Genomic DNA, 21,660 nt, shown 5'->3' on the forward strand with positions numbered 1-21,660 from the left:
GATATATATATTTAAAAAAATGTAACAATACGATATTTCAACCTCTTCTCAATTTTGCAGTTCGCGAAGGATTTTTTAATCTTCACAAATGGTTACATTCACAACTCCCAACAAGCATAGAGTCGTGTGTTTGCTGTTGTGAGCCCTGGGCCAATCACTATCCCTTCTTTTACAAAGTTTGTGGAGCTTATGGAATGTTTAAGAAATAAACAAAAACTGAGAAGAAAATGGCGCCAATATTGCAGCATTAGGAACGGAGAAATATTCTGCAGACATTGCACACAGTAAACGAGAAAAGAACGTCACTCATGATCTCTTATTTTCAGAAGTAAAAAATCTATTAGGTCAACATAATTGTTCTGGTTTGATGTGTTACCAGATCATTTTGTGAAACCTCGTTAACAATGGCAATTAAAGGTAGTCAATAAATTTTGCAAATAGGCCTAGGGTATCCTTCAATGAGGCGGTCGAGCTTGGAGGAGGTCCAATAAAGTGCTGTTTTGTTCCACAGATGACTTGAATTCCTCGAAACTGACACTTTTATCATTATTAAGATCGACTGTTTGGTATAAATCTTGTGTTAATTTATTTACTGTATCCTGTATGTTACACTCAATACCATTCATTCGAATTATCGACTGAAACATTAAAATAAACACAAAATAAGTCATGAAGTAGCTTGCATGTGAGCTAAAGAAAACTTTGATTTAATTCGCTTGTAAGTACCTCGGGGTTTCCAATCATTGCAAAGGTTGACAATGCAAAGGAAGTAAAAGTTGAAATTTAAATTGAGGGTCGACAATTCCATGTAAATGTTTGGCAAGGCCTTTAGCGTAGAAGTATAATTAAGAGTATATCAATAAGAAATATGTAGATTCGGACAACAATTATTTTGAATTAAATACCTCATGCCGTTTTCAACGTTTATGTTGCGTTCAAGCGAAACTCGTGCGAATTCAAACATCGCATATCTTACTATTTTGTATTGGCATATATGATGCATGTCAAGTACTTATAGTCAAACTGCGTCATATATTTAGAGTTTTTCAGTCGAAGACTGATTGGATGTTTTCGTATTCGCGTACAATGCAATCAAATCTTTGCACTCCGTGATACCTGTATTGCCCAATGAAGTCAAAGTATAAGAAGCATCTCGAAAAAGTTTGACATGTCAATATGGCTGCATGCGAGTAACTGAAATACGTACATGTATGACACTTTTCATTTCTTGTCGAGAAATATAACCATCACCATTTCTGTCATAAACTTTAAAAGACCATTCAATTTTACTAGGCAAATCCTCTGCAGACTTGCAGCTCAATCCAACTAAAAACTCTCGAAAGTCCAAACTCTCATTGCCGTCCGTATCAAATGTCCGAAATACGTTTTCAGCAAATTTTCTGGCATCACCACTAGAAAATGTCTTATTATATCCTTTTATAAAATCACGCCTCGACACTGTACTTCTACCACCACTCATTTTCAGAAAATTGTCATATAAAACTTGAATTTCTTCCCTCGAAAAATTGCATAACTTTTCTAATTCGGCAATATTTTTGGGCCCAGGTCTCGTTGAAAAATTTCCCATACCTGAAAGTATACGGTGAGAAATAATTATAAATCGTTAAGTTTGTGGATATTTTCAGCAGTGCTTGATTTAAATATTCCAGGAGTGGATGGTTTTATATGAAATTTACTTGAGTGAGAGAGTAAAGAGCTTTTCACAAGTAAGCAATTCTTCCTTAAATAAAAAAAAAAGTTCAACAATCAGACGACTTCTTTGGATAAAAAATAAGAAATTACACAATGCCTGAGATCTTGGTCATAACTCTTAATTTACATCGATTTTAAATAAAATATTCTCTCAAGGGACGTAACTCTTCAATTACGTATTACACAATATGTAGTAGAGTATTAAATATTTTAAACCATAAAACAATAAAACATTATAACTGTCACATGTTAGTTCTGCTAGACCTTTACAATACAATGACTTCTGATCCCAATAAAAAAAAACGCCTTTCGGAGGAGGAGTTACTAAAGATAATAAGGCATGCATTCTTGTAGTGGTAAGAAATTAGTTGAGGCTTTACCAATAAAATTTTCTCTCATTGCACACTACTTCATGACGTTTTTTGTCTTCATTAACACAATAGATGGAAGTAGGATGTATATCGTTATGCCTTTTCAGACAGTTTTCTTGTAAAAGTCTAGTGCAAAAGACTCTGAATGGGACTTTTTTTCTTTTTATTGGCAGTCCTTTACATAAATTTACATATATTAGCCTACATGAGCATACCGAATAACCAATTAAATGCAGATAGAGAAATATATATGTGTACAAAAATATAAAGTGATTCTCTCCAGAGCTTTGAAATAAATTGGGTGATCTGGGAAAAGTCTTCTCCTCAAACTACAAAGTCGATTATTACTAATGGTTCAAAGAGTGTACAGAAGCATATATATAAGATGAATATCGCAATAAACAAGTTATTTTCTGAGGAGATAATAATTTCTCACAGTTGGTGACAATTGGAGATAATCTTCTTAATGAATGCTCAAATTTCCGCAACATGAACGAATGTAGTGAACCGAAAACAAGAAAACAGCCTATGCATGGATGAGAAAGTAATATAAAAGAATAGCTCAGGTCCTGTTTAGCAACAGATAAAAAAGAAAAAAAACAAGTTCCTGTTTGTTTTGCATAATGTTGTATTTTTAAAACAGGGAATGCTTAAAGATGGGTTCCCTTATTTTCATTTATGAAAATGAACAAGCTAATACTTATATGAATAGAAAGTAGATGTGTTTTAATGACTTGGAAAATATCACATGTCCATAATTGATTCATAATTATCTAAATTGGAAGAGAATTACCACCAGAATTCCAATGAGTGGCCCGATCAAGAAAGGTCAAAAAGTGTTTTTTTGTTTTTTGATTTTTGAAAGTACATAAAATATTCGAACAGGCAAGGTGTAATTTAGTATATATAATATTAAAACAGGCAATGTGTAATTTAAAGTATATATAATATTAGAACCGGCAATGTGTAATTTAGTATATATAATATTAGAACAGGCAATGTGTAATTTAAAGTATATATAATATTAGAACAGACAGTGTGTAATTTAAAGTATATATAATATTAGAACAGACAGTGTGTAATTTAAAGTCTATATAATATTAGAACAGACAGTGTGTAATTTAAAGGTCTATATAATATTAGAACAGACAGTGTGTTATTTAAAGTATATATAATATTAGAACAGGCAATGTGTAATTTAAAGTATATATAATATTAGAACAGGCAATGTGTAATTTAAAGTATATATAATATTAGAACAGACAGTGTGCAATTTAAAGTCTATATAATATTAGAACAGACAGTGTGTAATTTAAAGTATATATAATATTAGAACAGGCAATGTGTAATTTAAAGTATATATAATATTAGAACAGACAGTGTGTAATTTAAAGTATATATATAATATTAAAACAGGCAATGTGTTATTTAAAGTATATATAATATTAGAACAGGCAATGTGTAATTTAAAGTATATATAATATTAGAACAGGCAATGTGTTATTTAAAGTATATATAATATTAGAACAGGCAATGTGTAATTTAAAGTATATATAATATCAGAACATGCTTTGTTCCACTTTTAAGATTTAAATGAACCAAAACAAGTCTTGTTAACATAAATCATAATTAATACCAGAACAAGAGTTTGCAGGGTCTGTTCAATTTTAAAGTAGCAATAATATTTAATTAGAACAGGCAATGTTCAATTCAAAATAATATGATTTTAGTACAGGCTTTGTTTAATTTAACTTAAAATATAAACAATATCAGAACAGAGCTGTCCTATAATGATCAGGAAAACACGCCAAGGATTGGTAGAATTATATAACTCCTGTCAACCATGAAGAGTCTTGTATAATTCTGAATAAAACATACAAACTGTCTCAAACTTTACAAGTTATTCTTCAGAAATGTGTGTCCCAAAACACAAGGCACAGATGCGTTGAATTATTGACAAGATCTTGTCAAAGAAATGTCAAATATCATGCTCTATGATTTTCTGTAACAAATTAAACCAACTTCTTGGATTATAAATGACTGATGTTCCAATAAATATAACAAATAAACAACATTAACTAAGTGGGACAAATCGCACAGTGGCATCAGATGTTTCGGAAGGTAAAGCTTGCCCTGTCAATACTTATTTTGGTAAAGCTCAAACTCAGTAAAATCTTGGACATTTTTGCAGAAACGACATTAAATTTGGCATGGAAGAAATATTATAGTATATGACGTATGTGAATTATTATTGGAAATGACCTTTTAACTTTCCTTGGATTTCAATTATTATAGTAATATACATCTATCAAGTTTTTAATTTCCGAGATAAGACAAATGAAGCCATGTTGAGTGCTCTGATAACATGACGTAGACGTTTTCAATGGCTTCAATAAACTATTATCATCCCTAAAATAGTAAAATATGGATTATTGTTGTAGATATTAGATAAAGTTTATGGAAGCTCCTGGACAAACAGAACATTACCAGGCAACCACAGGACATTTGAGAACTCGATTTCGCCATCCACGCCAGAAAAAGTAAACAATAAAGATGGATAGGCCTTCTTCGGGTGAAACATAATATTATGCTTACTCATGAAATCTGTATAATCTGGCAGGTTTATATTTATGAATTTTCGACAGCTGTTATGGAGCAAATAGGCATAGCTTTATTCCAGATGGTCATTATCTTGCAGCTCGATGAACTTTCTGTAAGCATCCTTATTTACAAAGGTTATCCGTTATTATAAAATATAAATATTCTCCAATAGCAAATTTTGTGTAACTATTCGCGTTAACTTGTGGAAGATTGCAGTTTTAGCCACCCCGTGTAAAATGAATTGGTAAACAGACGGGTTATCCCATTAATAAGCTTTCTTTATTACATTAAAGTCAATTGTAGGTTCATTAGACAGAGACATAAACTTCGATAAATTATTGAGTGCAATACATCTTTAAACAACAGAAACACGAAGATTGCAATTATTGTATTTCCACTCGTGTTTCATTAATTATTTTTCTGTGAAAATTTTATGACTCAGCCATGTCAATGTATTTCTAAAGAGTGTATAAAAAGTCGGCACGTTTGTCGAGTTCATATACAAGATTATATTTCATCAGGATAAAAAAGTAGGTTTTCGAGGATTCTCTCTTCTCTGGAACAAACCTATTTGACGTAGTTTTTTTTAAATTTTGGGCGTATTTCTAGCACATTTATAATAAATTCCAATGCAACGTTTCGGTAACGTATAGATAACATATACAAACGAGTGTAATATACCAGTTCTCCTTAAGGTTCTGTCATATAACTACGTATGATTCGTACGTCTCGCATATACGAGGAACTTAAGTTGCTTTGAACCTATGCCCGTTTATACGTCAACTTACAATGGAGATAAGTTCGACAATGGTACAAAGCACGTTACTCATTGGTTAAAATAATTTTGAGTATGTTCCGCGTATGATAGCCTATACGTCGAAAATACGTATATATGTTTATAGGCTACGTTATCTTCTTACTACGACGTATACCAGCATGCTTCAACGTTTTTTTTTAGCTTATACAAAAGTTAATACTTATAACGTATTCGACGTACGGCAATGTATTCCAGAAAACGCTAACTTAATATGTGTGTAACAGGGCCATTGCATTTAACATCGCGATTTCGTCCATGTTATTATGTCTTTAAGTTAATTTTTATAATGTATGTTTATTGGCTTCATTGGAGAAAACTACTTTAGTTAAACCACGTGAATTCTATTTCGTAAATCGCCTACGGTGAACTGGTTGGAATATAATAACTAGAATATATTGACTATACCACAGATAATGAAAACCACTCGGACGAGTATATATAGATAATAAGAAATAAAGAGAAATATTCTATAATTATTGATAATACTAAACAGCGGGGGAGCACAACTTAACTACACTCATTAACTTTCATCATTTAAAGCTACAATGTCCTCTGTGTGTAAAATCTTGGTTTTTAATAATTGCTGTTCATATAGGTATCCGAAAAATATAACTTACATAAATATATATGGTACCTTTTTGTTATATAGCAATTATTGCATCGAGACTTTCATATTTATAACATATAGGTCAATTGGGAGAAATATAAAACCGCATTAAGTGCCAGAACATGGCAGCAAAATCCAGAAAGCTATCTTTTACAACAGATCCATTCAGGAAATCGATAAGGCCATGTCATGGTCGTTTTAGGGTTACTTGTCTTTGATATAGATTTCTGTCTTTTGGGTAATCTGTGTCAGACATAATTGCAAATGAACTGAATTTGAGGCTGGCAATCAAAGTAAATGTAACTGATAGTTTCAAATAATCTATATTTAGTTATTTTGAACGCTTTAGGGGCAAGATCAATAGTTTGTCATGAAAAAAACTATGAAACAATACCAATATTACTTCAGGCTTATATAATCCATATCAAAGCAACGTGAAGAATCTGCGTGCGTGTGAGCACACCTGATGGTATTCTGTCCTCTGCCATGTCAACTTTGGAGAATCAACATGTATATTACTTCTTTGGGTATGATCTATATAACGTTACAAAACATGATTGGCTAAAACACACTTTATGTCACTTTAATTCACGGTGGGCCTTTGTGAAATGTTAGAATTGGCAGTACATTTTACGTATCAAAATAATGTTTTATGATAATCTAAACGAGCCCCTTTCTGTATACAAATGAAGCGAACAGTTTCGTCGGTAAGGTAACATTTTAAAATAGAAGTAAATGTTTTAAAAGGTTTCCGACAGTGTTGATTAGCAATGATTTATCAAATGGCTGTTTACTATCGTTAAAACTCTACTATTTTACATTGTTTTAATAGTCCAACTTCAATTACATGTTAATTCATCTGAATATAAAAAGAAAATTTGGAGACGGAATAAATGATACTGTTAGAGGTCATCTGAAATTATTGCGACCAAATTTGGCCTATTAAGAGTCTGGTGTCAGAAACATCACTATAGAAAATATATCCATTGTACATTAATAAGATCTTTGGTTTTACGTTATAATTTTACGATATTATTAAAGTAAACATTTAGGGCATGGACTGTTCAATCAGTTAGGAGCATTGGTTAGATAGATCAATGTCTGAGAACATCTGATTTTGCTCTTATTTCAATTTATCCACACAATTTCACTACTAATGGCATTTTGGTACTAATTATTCATCAATCACTTATAAGAACCAATCAGATTGAAAGTATTGACATTATATTCATGTATTAAGCTTTGCTAAAACAAAGAGTTATATACTTTCTGTAATGTAGCATGCATGTGTTAATCTTTGAGCATGATCATCTTTTATTAAATTGGTCATTGGAAATCAGTTTCCTAATACCATTGTTTACAAATCTTGTCTTTAATAAGCAACTCATGGAAACTTTTACAAATTAAAACAAAAACAACAAGATATTGTAGGTCACATTATTATAACGGTGACAAAATTGATATATGTCGAAATAAAATTAATTACTTAGCTCGATACCAGTGCGAAGTAAATGCCAAATTTATTATTTTAGAACTATTGAAATCAAGGAAATGAATGTATTCGCTACGTTTCAATGCTTCCGAAAAGGCAGTTTCACCCTGATCTATATAGCTTACCACTAGCATTAATAGTGGTTTCTTATGACCTGATGAATAATTAAAATCAACCATAATCTTATTATTGTTCTGTTGTAACTAGGAATTCATTAAATATTTTATATGATGATCGACATTGCCTGAAATAACCTTTGAACTGGTTACAAATTGGCACAAATTAGCAGTGTGCCAAAGGGAATTTTTTTGGGGAAAGGGACACTTTCTGAAATCAGTATCTCAATTTCACAATGTCAAGCTATTACGAGCTCGATCGAATCATGAGGTCATTTTTCTTGATCACTACCGTTTGTAAATGCAGCGGTTTCGTTGGATTGTTCGCTATCGAATAGAGTTAATCGGAGCTCTATTGTAGTTACCTTCTCAGCCGTTTTGTTGTTGTATTCGCTAGCGCACAATCCAATTCGCTGCATATACAAACTTCCGTGATGAAAGAAATGAGCTTATAATAATAGATGTTATGGTATTTAACGGAGCTCGTGAAGATAGAATTGGTTCAGTGATACAGAACATCTAGCACCTCTTTCACAGTAACAGAGCCGCGTGTTATTCCATATTACTAGCAAATAAGTATAGAATTTTTATCAGGCACAGTTCCACAGGCTGGTCGGACGGAACATATTTCATACCAATCTCGTCCACCTTGGATACTATTATACATGTATTATAACTACAGACTGTTATGTTTGCAGAAACCTAACTTTGGGTTGATTAACTCTGTGCAATATCCTATATTCTTTACTAAGTTCAATCTGAAAGTTAAAGTATGCTAAACAATGTGTTGACATTTTCAATCTAAAGACAATATAAACTCAAGTAGGTAGAATCTTGTTCAAACAAACTGTCAAGTAGGCACAAGGCAGAAACTTTTTCTTTAAAATACAATGACATTGTTGTGATGAAATAAGGTAATATATAATGTAGTATAATGCTCTTTGTCTGGAATATTCATATTATAATTATGATTCAGGTCATGACGACGATGGAAGATGATATTAGAAGATGATATTGTATGACGAGGATGGAAATGACGAGGATGGAAGATGAAATTGTATGACGAGGGTGGAAGATGATATTGTATGACGAGGGTGGAAGATGATATTGTATGACGAGGATGGAAATGACGAGGATGGAAGATGATATTGTATGACGAGGGTGGAAGATGATATTGTATGACAAGGATGGAAGATGATATTGTATGACGAGGGTGGAAGATGATATTGTATGACGAGGATGGAAGATGATATTGTATGACGAGGATGGAAGATGATATTGTATGACGAGGATGGAAGATGATATTGTATGACGAGGATGGAAGATGATATTGTATGACGAGGGTGGAAGATGATATTGTATGACGAGGATGGAAGATGATATTGTATGACGAGGATGGAAGATGATATTGTATGACGAGGATGGAAGATGATATTGTATGACGAGGATGGAAGATGATATTGTATGACGAGGGTGGAAGATGATATTGTATGACGAGGATGGAAGATGATATTGATATTGATATCGGTTGATGATGATAATCCTTATTAACAGAACAGTAACAAAAAGGTCAATTGTTGATTCACATGTTTTAAGATTAAATACTCCTATTGAATTATATTTTAAAATAATACTCTCTACGATGCGCTAAGTAGGCACATTCCATCACACATGGTTTAAGATGAATGAATTATTCAAGCACCAAGTATTATTAAATTAAAAAATTCATGACAAGTAAAGCTTCCAGAAAGGTCGAACAGTTACACTAACAAAGAGGAGTTTTTTCAGAAACAAAACAAAATATAAAAACAAAGACGACATTTGCGAGTTATGAGAGAAAATATGAAATATTTACTTTAATGATTTGAAAGAATAAAACGGTAAACTTTAACTTTTCTTTTGATTACTTTGAAACTCAAACATAAGTATAAATTCTATAAAAAGTCATTTCTTTCATGGAAATTTTACTTTTAAAGTGCCTACAATCGCTTGCATTTATGTTCCTTATTTCATATCCTGTGGTGCAACTTTACTATAATGTGATTTTTTAACACTGCAAAATGGATGTGATATCAGGACATAGTTTTGGGAGAAAATTAGGCCTAAAGGAAGCACTGCTGTAAAATAATATGTAAACATATATACTTGATTATAGTGTATTCGATTTTTTTTTAGAAACATTTAGATTTCCATGACAACAATAACAGGAGACAAACACATTTTTTTCAAAGATAAATGCTTGGGTTTTCTGAGATCAGAAATTTTCGATTCAACATAAATAACTATGCCAACCTGTGTACATAAATTTTGTGCGCATTATTATATTATTCAGATTGGATCAAAAGATTTTTCTGGAAAGTAGGACATGATCGACTAATTGCAACTGTGCTTTCAAAGTGTAGTTGCCACCAGTTTCTGTCATTCGCATTAAGTATAAATTATACTTAAATGAGAAACGAAAGTTTTATATTTTGGTGAAATACTGTATAATGTTGGCGACGAACTACGTATAACGTATAAACCACAATCTATTTTGGTCTGAATACATATATTGGTTCCCATTGAACTATTTCTTTACTTACCATTTATATACCTATAATGTCGCATTATTAATACAGCAAATAGAGTTGAGTGTTGAAAGTTTACATTGCGAAATGAAATAAATTGACAGTGTTGAGTTGCTTTAATGATTAAAAATTTACGATCGTCATAACGTTAGAATTGTTCAATATATGAAAAAAAAATACCTTTTAGAACAATGAATTCTTTTGTCAAAACTTTCCTGATGCATAAATTTTATATGAATCTCGAATGTTGGCCATGTTTTCTATTATATTGACAATTTACAACAGTAAAACGTTTTATGTTAGATTATACATCAAGTGGTATGGCATTTCAAACACGATCACAGTCAACATAAAAATTTTAACGCTAGCACTGTTCTTGACTGTTTTGTGGTCAGAATGGAAGCTTATTAGTAAAGTAAAGTCCGATTACAACGGAAGATATCGCGATATTTTAAATTTCTGTAATATTACACGTTTTTGAAAAAACGTTCTATATAATCACATGAATATCATATGCGATACATGTAACACAATCATATTATGCATGTGAAGCAAATACGATCACACTGCAGTTTATCAATTACATAATATATTTCATTCTGGCATTAAACATAGTGATTTGTGCAAATGATGACAATCATACTCAATTTTACAATGCCTTAAATTATATAGAATTGTCAAAACCGGAAAGTATATCCAAGAAGGAAGTTATATCATAATAGTAGCATGTCTAGTAAATTAATCTTTCATTTTCTTATCATTATGTCTTAATATACGTTAAAGGACTTTGTAGGGGTTGCATATTTAATGATTTTCTAGGCTATTTTAGAAATGTCTGTTTTATCAATTTGCCATGAAGTGGTAATGTTGAATGGTTTTATAATTGTATATTGATTAGAATGATACTATCTAATGACAAATAACAATGTTATTTTTTCAAAGATTGGAGTAAAACACGCCACACTAATGATCTTTGAATGAATTCGTGCAATTCAATACGACTGTATTAAAGAGAAAACAATCTTGATATTGGATACTTATGATTTTGTAATTAGGAACATAGAGTTAGATACAGGCTATTTTAGACCACATCAAACTGTGTATTATCACTTATGCATAACATGATAATTAAATTAGGAAAGTTTATATATTCATTATTAGTAATGATATAATTATTATGGCGCATTACATAACTTGACCCCACTTTGATTTCATTACTGCTTCTCATAATCAACATGCATGGGAAATCTTTCGCTCATTAAGACGGTAATATTTTGATAAGACAGGAGTGCCACCTTTTCTAGATTGCTTAAGGCTACCTGCTTTGCACTTTTTGGCTTTGACACTAGTTCAATGACGGATTTCTTGATGCCAAGGGAAATAATACTAATAAAAAAAAGAAAGAAGCATCTTGATCAATGCTTGAATCGAACCCAGAAATTTTACAATTGTAAGCTCTGTAACTTTAAACCGTCAACAATAGCCTACCTATAACGTTATAAAACCAGTTTGATAAGGACTGAACATAATAATAGGCAGTATTCATGCCTGGAATAAACACACCATGTTATTGACAAAAACATGTATGGATAATTTTACCGTTAACATACGACCAATATCACTTTCCATAGCAGAAAATAGATAAAAGTCTATACTCTATAACCAAAGATTGTAAGTCGAAATACACTGTATCTGAATTCTAACAAATCTACTTGTAAACACAAACGTTGAAAGGATTTGAAAAATTGACATTAGTGGATACACGGAATGATTTACAGATCGACGTCCATAATTTGATATCCCCGTCCAGCATCATAAATAAAGAGGATGATCAACTTTGGTAATTGGATGGTTGAAACACTCACCATGAACCCATTAACAAAGTATATCTATCTTTTATTAACAATTAACCCGAGACTTTCGCCAATCCTGATATCCACCAGCAGTGATATCGAATTTCAACTTACTGCATTAATGGAGCAAAACCTTCCTCAAAATTGAAACTATTCTGGTTTCAACCCTCTTCATCCCATAACGTTTTTCAGTTTTCACCTCCACGCTCGCAATGAGCTTATTCAGCTGACAGATCGCACCAGTTACAAAGGTGTCAGATCTAACAGTCTGAAATGAAGTTATCAAATTAAAAACACCTTACCTTGATTGAATTGTAGGTAGAAGAAGAAATACACACCTCTATATAACTGACTAGAAATATACTGAGTGATTTTCAACTCTTTGTGACAAGTTAACCAATACAATAGAACATATTGATTAAATACATTATGATTGTGGTATATGGCTTTTATACTTCACACCGCCCTGCTATTGCTCGTTTTCCTATTTGTGATCAGGTCGGTACAAGTGTTTCCCAGGTTGAAGATTACCTCAGGTAAAAGTGAAGAAGGATATTAAAGAGAAATTTGTCAGTACGAGAGCCAGACCTAAAACTAAAATTTCAGTGGTCGAGTTAAATAGAATTTTCTAGTCTGACTCTCTATTTTCTCATCTTGTGGGGAAGTTTAAGGAAAGAGTGAAATACGAAGAAAAAAGTGATTAATTATGAGAAGCAAAGGCCCACCCTACATATTTACCATTCTATAATAAACGCATGGACAGTTACTTGTCGGAAGTTGATATCCACTTAGTAATCAAGGTTGGGTTAGTGAGTTGTCAACACAGTCAGTGGAATAGAATTCCCAAATAAGTAACATGATGAAGCCTACAAGTATTTCTGGTGAACGGCACAATTAATATTAATCAATATAAACAATGTCTGACCTTTCTATTAGCACTAATTCTTGATTAAACTGAGTAGAATTCAGTCCTAAAATATATCCAGATATCACTTCCTACCTACCTATTACCCTTTTTATTAGCTTCTGGTTGAGTATTAGGCCAGTACGATATCCTTTCACCATATGTTCAAATCCACATCTCACTAGCACATATCACCCATACGTGATACTATCAGGTGTCACCATGATAAATTCCACAATCATCTACATGTAACTATCAGATATTACTATCATATATCAATCTCACCTATACATGTTACTATCAGATATTACCATTATATATCACTCTCTCACCTATGCATGTTACTATCAGATATTACCATTATATATCACTCTCTGACCTATACATGTTACTATCAGATATTACCATTATATATCACTCGCTCACTTATTAGATATTACCATTATATATCACTCGCTCTCCTACACATGTTACTATCAGATATTAACATTATATATCACTCTCTCACCTATACATGTTACTATCAGATATTACCATTATATATCACTCTCACCTATACATGTTACTATCAGATATTACCATTATATATCACTCGCTCACTTATTAGATATTACCATTATATATCACTCGCTCTCCTACACATGTTACTATCAGATATTACCATTATATATCACTCTCACCTATACATGTTACTATCATATATTACCATTTTATATCACTCTCTCATCTATACAAGTTACTATCAGATATTACCATTAAATATGACTCTCTCACCTATACATGTTACTATCAGATATTACCATTATATATCACTCTCACCTATACATGTTACTACCAGATATTACCATTATATATCACTCTCTCACCTTTACATGTAACTATCAGATATTACCATTATATATCACTCTCTCACCTTTACATGTTACTATCAGATATTACCATTATATATCGCTCTCTTACTTATTAGATATTACCATTATATATCACCCTCTCACCTATACATGTAACTATCAGATATTACCATTATATATCACTCGCTCACCTATACATGTGACTATCAGATATTACCATTATATATCGCTCGCTCACCTATACATGTAACTATCAGATACTACCATTATATATCACTCGCTCACCTATACGTGTAACTATCAGACATCACCATCAAATATCACCCGATAAACTCTATATATATAGCTATCAGATATCACACATTCAGTATTATCAAATATCATCAACATATTATATCAGCCGCTAGCCTAACCATCAGATATTACCATGGTATATAACCCACTCAACAATACAAGTAACTTCCAACAATTGCCATGATCAGAACGAGTTTGGAAGAATGAAGAAGATCGAGTAACTCACGCCACACCACCCAGGGTCGCGTTTCACCGCCATGTCATTCGATCAGACCAGATCTCACGAGGTATCAACAACCAAACCAACAACACAGCATCATCCAATTTGAACTAATCCAACTACCAACTACTACGACTACCAACAACTACCTAGTATTCGATATCAGCAACCGCTGGAAGAGAACGTTAACTTGCCATCTACCAACCAACCATCATTTAACTACCAGACATCAAATGTGATACCCTTGACAATGATACCCCTTAGGCTATTCGGAGAATCTATATTAATGTTAATGATAATGTATTGAGTATTGTGTGTCTCCATTAGTGTTCCTGGACAAAATGATAGATGATTAGTTTAATCCAACGGTAATACGGTCACGTTATTTCCAATTAAAAGACTAATTTCACTAATAACTATTCACAGTCCTTCTAATATAATAACTACTAATAAGTACTATCACATCTTATACAACAATACATGTTCTTAAAGGGACTTATGGTTATGTTATCTGCATATGCTTTGTCAACCGTGAAATTTGGTGGAAATGGATAATGGAAACATGCTTGATTTTTGTATATTCCGGAAACAGTCTATCGTTATTTAGAGGCGATTAGTACCGTTCGATATAACGACCAAGTAAATGTTGGTACCCCATCTGCTGTGATTTTAAGTCGCAGAATACCTGGAGCATTACAGTGTTAAAAATTCGACTGTCGTATTATAGGCTGCAAAATAGAATTATTATTCTGTGTTCAGTTGTTGTAGGATATGTTGCATATCATTCAATACGTGACCGCCCCTTCCCCCACTCACTGCTGTGCTATTAAAACCATCATTCACTTTATCATAATAAAAAAAAAACTAATGTTATTCAGTATTATACGATGAAGATTAGATGCTGACATTAGTTTGAGATTATCGTTGATTTATAAGACAGATACCAGTGACAGATTGGACAGTCAGAATGCACATAAAGTAATAAACAACGAGAGAAAAAACATTGATAATTGAGTTAGTAGCAATTGATAGAACGACCGACTTGTGAAATAGCTTGTCAACTAATAATCATGCTCTGTGAGAAAAGAAGTAGTTTGGGTCGTATATACCACTGGGAACCATTGTAGGTTTCATTAAGAGTAGGCTAAGGCCATCTTTTCCTGGAGAAGTCAAAGGCGAAGAAAGTCTCAATCACCCGTTTGGTTATAATCAGATATGTTGCTGACGAATGCTCGGCCATGATTTCTCCTTCTATTGTAAATTTCCTAGTCGTCTGCTCATCTTGGATGCCAAAAATGATAAGAGAAACTACAGGGATTACCTTTTGATGAAGATCGACTTTTTCCAGACCAATTATCATCAGAATTATGATTAAAATTTTCTATCCGAGTTCAATCCGACAGTTCATTATCGTAAATTAACGGTTAGGGTCGTTTATAGTTATTTTATTTATGGGTGATTATATCTATTACACTCGCTTTTAAATCAACCACACTGGCCCTAAATTACCTCGAGCGGTATTGCTGAAAAGGGAATAATGGTGAAAAATAATAACAGAGTTCATAACAGTCTGTTTTATTAATAATAAGTGGTATCAGCGGGCAAGGATATTTATGCACACGGGAAACAATTCAAACATAAACTTTATTTTGTATAGTTTAATGACCATATTCGCCATTTTCAGAGGTTGATTTGAGTCTTGAATACATGTAAAAAGTCTTCTAAAGTACTAGTACTGCGTTTAATCCCTACGAATTTAACTTAAATATGAAACTTCTCTTTCGATTTCTATGTATGTTTTTCGTTTTTCTATATTTGATGGAAACTCAAGAAAAGACGAGTCGTCATTTTTAAAATTTCAAACGGAAAAGTTTGGACACATTGATTTGATACTCAAATGTTGACAGGGATATGTGATACTAATATACTTATACTGATAGGTTTTGGTAAAATACATTCCCATTTCTGAGATCACAATAAGTAAACGGATGGCGAATCTGTTTAATGTTACAAACGATTTCTATTTTAATTCTTTGCTCGTTTGTTTCAATGTATCAGTAACGACAACTGTTGTCATAATCGGGAACAACAAAAACCATTCTATGCGTTATCTGTGTCAATGACTTACTGACTTTAAGTATTAGTTCCTGGAAATGTTGCGATCCAAAAATACCAAAGGCAGATACAACATATAATCTCCAATCTCCATGTCTTAAGGTTTGTTCCGATGTTAATACAGAATCTATAAATTTACGAGTGGGGTAAATAAAGAAACAATTTATAATATTTTATGATATTTTACACTCGTAAATAATGATCAACTTGTCTGAAGTGTTATGTCTTTCTTATTCCTTCTCACCCAGCCTTTCTTAAAGCAATTTGAGATCAGAAGACTCATTAGTCTACGATACCTCAGTATTTAGAATTTTTGATGAACCTGAAGGTTGCCCTTTTTGACAAACTGACAATACCTTTCAACAATTATGTTGACCATGGTTTTCGTCGAACTCTCTTGGCTATCAGATTCTAGCGAGATTGCAATGTATTCTTTTAATCTTTATGTGGGTATTGCGGTTATTTTTCACTTCTTACTACGACCATTGGGCTCAGATCATAAAACAAACATTTTTACCCGAAATTACTAACGCCCAAGTTTGCAGTACCTTATTGGCTAATGAAGAAAGTGCCCATCAATTATTGGCAAGTAAGCCTTAAAAATGTTAACATCTGCTAGTTTAAAGCATATATAGTGACACATCATGACATAACTAGAATACTGCTCTTAATTATTAAAGATTTCTTTTAAGAATTCTAGAATATTCTTCTTTGTCTTTGAAATTGGAAATCATCAGCCAATCACGTCTCCGTTTGGAACTATTTATATTGGAAAAATGTTAACAATGTGTGAATGTGATAATATGGTTGAAGGGATTTGGTCTTAACATGGTATTGATATTTACAAACACAAAATCGTCTTTGAAGAATATTTCTATTATCTGTGCTTATTTCATATTCTGCAGAAGAAAAGGTTTCTTAAATGTCAGGATCGATTTTATGATCAATATAGGTATTCTCTTTTCTTCCAGTTCTATCTTCTTACCACACCCGTCTCGCAGGTGTTCGACAGTACAAACCCGGAACATGTTCAAACTTGCTTTTTTTGGAAACGGCGACACACATTAATGCCCAGTACGAAGGGATTCAGTCCTGCATAAGATTTTAGAGCCTGGCAATTTAACACCGTGTGTCATTTGTACATACGCTGGACGCATGTTGTGTTTGCTACTCCAACAAAAAGCTCTAGATGAAATTGCAGACCAGTTTACATATATGTACCAGGATCCGGGTTTTACCTCTTTTTATCTTGAGGGGACTGATCAGCAAGTTCAACACCGGGAGAGTACAACCAGAAACATACCAATAGAGAACAACATTGCTTAGTAGATTACTGGGTATCAAAACTTTTCATACTATGCGGATCATGATCCAACCATTTCCTTTATCATAGCTTACTTTGTACCATTTCAACTATCATAATTCATATAAATTTGCTACATTATCAAGGTGCACTCCTTGTTAAAGATGGATTCTAAATTATAGTTTTAAACAATGTTAATATAACCAAAAACCATTTCATGAACTGTAGCCTAATTAAAAACATCAGATTTACATTTAATTTTAAGGGGTGCCATAATAAAGTATAAATAATAAAACAGATTGATATTTCTCAGTGACATTTTGTTAAAGAAGATTATCTTAATGATAACGACCGATATTATCCTCTCTTGCAGGTGGAATGAGAAAATAACCTTTAATTAGAAAGATAACCATAAGGTGAAGCGTAAAATTTGCTTATATGGCAGTTAAAGGGATTGTAAAGGGGTTTTTTTTATATGAGTTATAGCTTCAATTTGCACCATTCCAATGTCCAATCAGACGTCTATGGTTCTTTCAATTGCACTAAAACAAAGTGGAGAGGTTACCCATCGCGATGGCCTTATAGTCCATTGGCTGGAGGGCCCACGTGGCACCACTCTCACCACAGACAGAAGCTAAATTTTCCAGAAACCTCAAAATATACTCTTTCATAATATTCATGTTAATCGCAAGGCCTTCGTGATTGGAAACTCTTAGCTATAGTGAAATTGCAGGAACTGAACGATTCTGTATTATTTTGGTTGACCAAATTGCCAAAATCGTTAAATAATTATTAAACGACCTAGATAATGCACTCCAGTGAATCTGGAAAATTTAATTTATCGAACTGTGGTTAATATCGTGATATTTAGCAGGTGCTCTCTCAATATCGCTTCCAAAAAATCCATAAACCATTGGAGCATTCTATAAAACTTTGTAACGGACATGACTGATATTTTAAGTCACGTTCTGCAGGAATTTGAAATGATCTGACACGTCATGGAAAGGAAACGTAAAAGTTCAATATGTTGGGCTTTTGAAAACGACTATCATGAAGTGCACTGGTATCATTTCCGGTAGTGATTTCAAGTGATTCTTTTATGACGTTGCGAGCATATTCAGATGCATTTTGATTAAGGTAACAGTGTCGCCTACACCGCAAATAAGGTAAAGCTAGTGAGCTATCCCAAATTTATAGACTTGAATGTCTACTCCTTTTTCCGGTTTCATATTCAGTCATAAATCATGATCTCCATATTTTAACACGAGTAATTAAAAAAAGTAAAATATACAAAAATTCTTATCTGCAGTGGCGTTAATAATTAATATAGATCATTAATTACGGTATTGATTGAGTGACTAGAAATGATTCTAAAAACAATTTTCTAAAAGGCCGTTTAGTAGAAACAGTTATTGACGTCTTACTTATGTCAGAAAAATAGAGATATTTTATCAATATAGAGCTGTATATGGGAAACGTATAGAATGTACCATATTAATATTACTTAACAAAGGATTATTGCAAGACCATGATAATATATATTCATGGTCCTAGGGCTGCATAAACCTGACGAAAAGAGGTCGCAAAGACTGGGCTGAATGAAAGAAAACATACAGTGTCAGGCCTGGTTTCTTTAGAATCACATGGTCATCAGTGCCCAATCCATAATTCGATACAGAATATAACTTTAAATAATTATGTAAAGATTGACAACTTTTTAAAAAAAATTAGGTCATGAGATATAGCCATATATTTCAATGGGGATAATCAACCTCGGAAACATAACATAATACAACATAAGACGAACTGATTGAAATTGGCGCAGATATTTTTTCTTTTAAGTTTTCTTGCTTTTTCAACCTGGGGTAACATTTCAAGGGGCATATCCAATAACGATAAACTTACATAAATGATAATACTCATTGAAACGTTCGTATCCGCAGAAAATTGAAAATGAAATGAAACTTAATACTTAAAAAGTAAATAAAGGTAATTCCTTAGGCTGGTGTCCTTTATCTTTAGAACAATAAGATACGCTATTTTGTATTTTACCAATTAGCAATTGACCTGTCCCACCCTGCATTTATTTCAACGAATAAATGAATGAAATATTGTGATTAATTATTAAATATAAAAGTGTTTTAGCTGAAAACTGATAAAACAAACCATACTGATGACTTGTCTTTTAATCAATTTTTACCCCCAAAATTCAATAATAAGACCTAATTTAGTGGTATTAGAAGTTACTGAGTTTTTCCTATTTTCTTTGGTGGTACAGCTAAGTCAATATTTCCTTAAGTGCACACTGCTAACTTGGAGGTTCAAAATTTCCCCCATTTCACAAATGGGGGTAAACGGCATTAAAGAAATTATCGTTGATAGTATTCATACTCTAACAAATGAATTGGTGTTAAACAGTAATTGTTTTAAATACCACTATATTGGAACTAGAAATTCTAGCTCAAATTGTAACCTTGCTTTTCTCTATTTTTTTCAAAGTAACTAAAATGAATCTTCATCTGTTAAATAGAGAACTATAAGACTGTACCATTTGAAATAATAGCCGACATCTTTCTGATGATTTTAACTTCTAAACAATTTGTTCCAAAATAACCTCTTTCATTGAAACTAAAATAGAGGAAATGAAATAGACATGTCATGTCCGTGATTTACTATAATTTCTATACTATTTCTGTGTTAAATTACTTGCTACTAGGTAGATTTGCTGCAAGTTGTTTTCAAGCTCTTAATTCTAGGAAACATAGGTTACCTTTTATGTATTTTGAAATTATTTTAAATGAGACCATGTTTGAAGGATAAATAGTGCTTTGTTCTTTGAAATCTACTCTTTTCTAACATTTAGTGTCTTAAATGCAGATGTCCTCGTTTTATTGTCCCAATCACAATTACGATGATCGTATATTAATGATGTCACGATATGTGATAAGATCATAATACATTCCTTGTGACAAAGCTGACAACAAGCCATGGAATGATATTGAATATTACATATTCCCTTTACGAAGGAATAGGCTATGTAAAAAGAACAAAGTCTGGAATTTGAAAGTATTAATAATTCATGAAACTGAAAGTTTTTAGATATATATTTTATGAGAGAAACACTGGTAAATGTATATTTTGTTGTTTATGTCAAAGTAAATTAGACATAAGTTCAAAAAAGAGAAAAGCTTTTAAACCCTTAACGAGAATAGGAAAAATCTTGAAAAATCAATATTATTACTTAACTTAGCCTCGGTCACCAAGTTATTATTACTATGGTATAATAATTCGAGACCAGGGATACGAGGGCTGACTGAAACTTGTGAAAGTAGGATAGAAGCAAATTCAAAACAGAATAAATCGCCATGGAAGTCAGGAATCTGACGTGTTTCTAATCGTCCTGCCATGAACATCAGCATCCATCTTTCAGAAACTTTTGTCATTTCCAGCTTTTTGGTGTTTATTTGCCCAGTCTACTTGTGAGAGATGCCCACAACAGTGACATCAACAGGCCCGTAGCCTGACCAGTATTCCTGGGGTGCAAACGTGCAATCGAGGGGGGCAATTTAGCAAAGCACCTTAACAGACGATTAAACGTCGGGAAACGGACTTTCATGGAGTATTTTAGATTCGAGATTATTTTTGTTAAAACACACAAGTTATAATACGTTACATTTTTATTGCCGTTTTAGTTTAAACCTAGTCGGGTATGATTTATGGCAAAACGTTGCGCTGGCGAAGCCGAGTCATAGATCGTCGTTGTGGTGAGACAACGCGAGTAAGAGTTGAAAAGCTGCTTTCACACACAGCGGTACTAGAACCGAATGTGGCAACGC

At 32.6% G+C, this 21,660-nt stretch overlaps 1 protein-coding gene across 1 annotated transcript; it reads right to left on the reverse strand.

The window, feature by feature from the left end:
* LOTGIDRAFT_227902 (hypothetical protein) lies at positions 1–13,167 on the reverse strand. The gene is made up of 3 exons (XM_009045545.1): positions 13,142–13,167; positions 1,208–1,590; positions 1–638 (listed from the first exon to the last, which is right to left on the reverse strand). The coding sequence occupies exons 2-3, from the start codon at positions 1,586–1,588 to the stop codon at positions 456–458; spliced, it is 564 nt and encodes a 187-aa protein (XP_009043793.1). The 5' UTR covers positions 1,589–1,590; positions 13,142–13,167; the 3' UTR covers positions 1–455.
* Between the last annotated feature and the right edge of the window lie 8,493 nt (positions 13,168–21,660).

This window comes from Lottia gigantea (assembly GCF_000327385.1).
Source record: "Lottia gigantea unplaced genomic scaffold LOTGIsca_1, whole genome shotgun sequence".
Taxonomy (NCBI): domain Eukaryota; kingdom Metazoa; phylum Mollusca; class Gastropoda; family Lottiidae; genus Lottia; species Lottia gigantea.